The sequence below is a fragment of the Rhincodon typus genome, chromosome 19 (assembly GCF_021869965.1).
Source record: "Rhincodon typus isolate 14 chromosome 19, sRhiTyp1.1, whole genome shotgun sequence".
Lineage (NCBI taxonomy): Eukaryota > Metazoa > Chordata > Chondrichthyes > Orectolobiformes > Rhincodontidae > Rhincodon > Rhincodon typus.
The window spans coordinates 3,195,365-3,198,044 of record NC_063350.1 but is presented as its reverse complement, the minus strand read 5'-3'; the positions used below and the strand labels follow the sequence as shown (position 1 = coordinate 3,198,044).

General features: G+C 45.4%; 1 protein-coding gene across 1 annotated transcript in view; it reads right to left on the bottom strand.

The window, feature by feature from the left end:
* The window catches only part of LOC109923583 (potassium voltage-gated channel subfamily KQT member 2-like), a 59,466-nt gene extending 58,152 nt beyond the window's left edge, over positions 1-1,314 (bottom strand). Inside the window, exon 1 of the mRNA XM_048608513.1 lies at positions 1,241-1,314. Coding sequence (XP_048464470.1) covers positions 1,241-1,314 — 74 coding nt within the window. The remainder of the gene's footprint in view (positions 1-1,240) is intronic.
* Positions 1,315-2,680: the final 1,366 nt, after the last annotated feature.

The window sequence follows — 2,680 nt, the reverse complement described above, 5'->3', positions numbered from 1 at the left end:
AATGGTATCAATGTGGATTTCACAAGTTTCAAAATCTCCCCTCCCCCTACTGCATCCCAAAACCAGCCCAGCTCGTCCCTGCCTCCCTAACCTGTTCTTCCTCCCACCTATCCCCTCCTCCCACCTCAAGCCGCACCTCCATCTCCTACCGACCAACCTCGTCCCGCCCCCTTGACCTGTCCGTCCTCCCTGGACTGACCTATCCCCTTCCTAACTCCCCACCTACACTCACCTTTACTGGCTCCATCCCCGCCTCTTCGACCTGTTTGTTTCCTCTCCACCTATCCTCTCCTCTATCCCTCTTCTATCCGCCTCCCACTCTCTCCCTATTTATTTCAGAACCCCCTTCCCCTCCCCCTTTTCTGATGAAGGGTCTAGGCCCGAAACATCAGCCTGTCTGCCCCTATGATGCTGCTTGGCCTGCTGTGTTCATCCAGCCCTGCACCTTGTTGTCTCTTTACAAGGATGTTGTTGGGGTTGGAGGGTTTGAGCTATAGGGAGAGGCTGAATAGGCTGGGGCTATTTTCCCTACAGCTAAGTACTGATCTTATAGAAGTTTATAAAATCATGAGGGGCACGGATAGGATGAGTAGCAAAAGTCTTTTCCCCAGGGTAGGGGAGTCCAAAACTAGAGGGGCATAGGTTTAAGGCAAGAGGGGAAAAATTTAAAAGGGACCTGAGGGGTAACTGCTTCAGGCAGAGGGTGGTGCGTGTTTGCAATGAGCTACCAAAGAAAGCAGCACAGGCAAGTACAATTACAACACTTAAAAAGCATTTGGACGGGTACATGGATAGAACAGGTTTCGAGGGATATGGGCCAAACAGGGGAAAATGGGCCTAGTTCAGTTTGGGAAACCTGGTCGGCATGGATGAGTTGTGCTGTATGATTGACTCTATGACCCGGTAACTCTGACTCCTGACTGAAAGGACATTGTATACAGTATTCCTCTCTCCAAATTGGGGGAGCCAGTATCAAAATATGAACATTTGGGAACAGGAAAATTTTATTGACCTCAACCAGCTGGTTCCTTTCTCAAGCTTCACGTAACCCCCTCCCACTCACTCAATCCCACTTATTCACTTTATCCCATCCCTCAATCCCACTTTATCCCCACTTTATCCCATCCCTCAATCCCACTTTATCCTCACTTTATCCCATCCGTCAATCCCACTTATTCACTTTATCCATACATCCCTCAATCCCACTAATTCACTTGATCCATACATCCCTCAATCCCACCAACCTACCTCCTCCCTATATTTTTCATTCTCTTGTCCCTCAAGTCCTGTGTCCAAGTTGAAGCCACTGCCCATTTTGAATTTTCTCACTGGTGCATTTTGTACACCTCGATTACTCTTTGATGAAAAAGATGTCCTGAAAGTTGACTCTTGTCCCAAAGGTATCCAATGTGTATCTTAATTGACATCAAATTACATCATAGTGAACATGGACCCAGACCTCCATTGCCCTGCAGCTTCAGTTAAGTCACCATAAAAGTTTCTCCTTTCACAAGACAGTAAACATCTCTTGTACAGCCTGATACTCACAATGACCTTTTCTGCCTGAATGAACAAAACGGATTAACTTGAACCCAATGGCTCGGATATTCCATGCTTGGTATCTACCCCTGGCCAATACCATTCCAATCTGCAACTGATTCTGATAGACCATGATACCCGAAGGCACCTTCAATCTCATATGTGAGCTAAGAGTGCGAATTGCTGCCTACGCAGAGAACATTCCAGAAAATACAGAGAAAAGGTGCTTGTAGAAAGTGAGCAAAAACACTGAGAACACAACATTGGCAAGACGTCCAATGACAAGAAATAAAAATTGCTCGTGAAAATCATCCCTGAAACTGTAGGAGGCGAAGCTGAGCTGAGATTGAGGATGTAAGAACATAGATATTACAAAGGTGACCTTCTCAGTAATGAGTTTCTCGTATTAATCAATGTATTTGCATCTACTGGTAACAGAAATCTCATAAGCAGCAGCTCCCATTGGACCAGGCACCCCCTGCAAAATGCATTGCATTCTCTGTGTTGTGGAAAGATCCACAGTGAGAATTAAAGGTAACAGTATTCATTTGTATATAAAGAACCGCTACACCTGAGCACTGAAACCTGGTCCTGAGTATTTTTATCCTATCCCTTTTGAAAAGTGTTGGGCTCTAGTCCACTTGCAGAGACACTGATTACACAGCCAAGGTGTTGCAGCATCCATCTACTTTCAGACAATAGCATAACCAGCACAGCAAATGGAAAAAGTGCAATGGTGATTGAAATGTTTGGAGTTTGGACTGACCCAATTGTTGCTGTAGTTTAGAGGAAGCATTTCTCTGTATCTAATCATGTACCAACGTGCAGAGCTTTTTTTAGCATAGTGCAAATGGAGCTTTACTCTGTATCTAATCCCATGCTGTTCCTGTCCTGCGAATGTTTGATGAGGATAGTGTAGAGAGAGCTTTACTCTATATCTAACCCTGTGCTATCCCTGTTCTGGGAATGTTCAATGGGGAACAGCGCAGAGAGCGTTTACTCTGTATCTAAACTCCTGTCCTGGGTTTGTTCGATGGGGACAGTGTAGAGGGAGATTTACTCTGTATCCAACCCCATGCTGTCCCTGTCCTGGAAGTGTTTGATGGGGGACAGTGTAGAGGGAGATTTACTCTGTATCTAA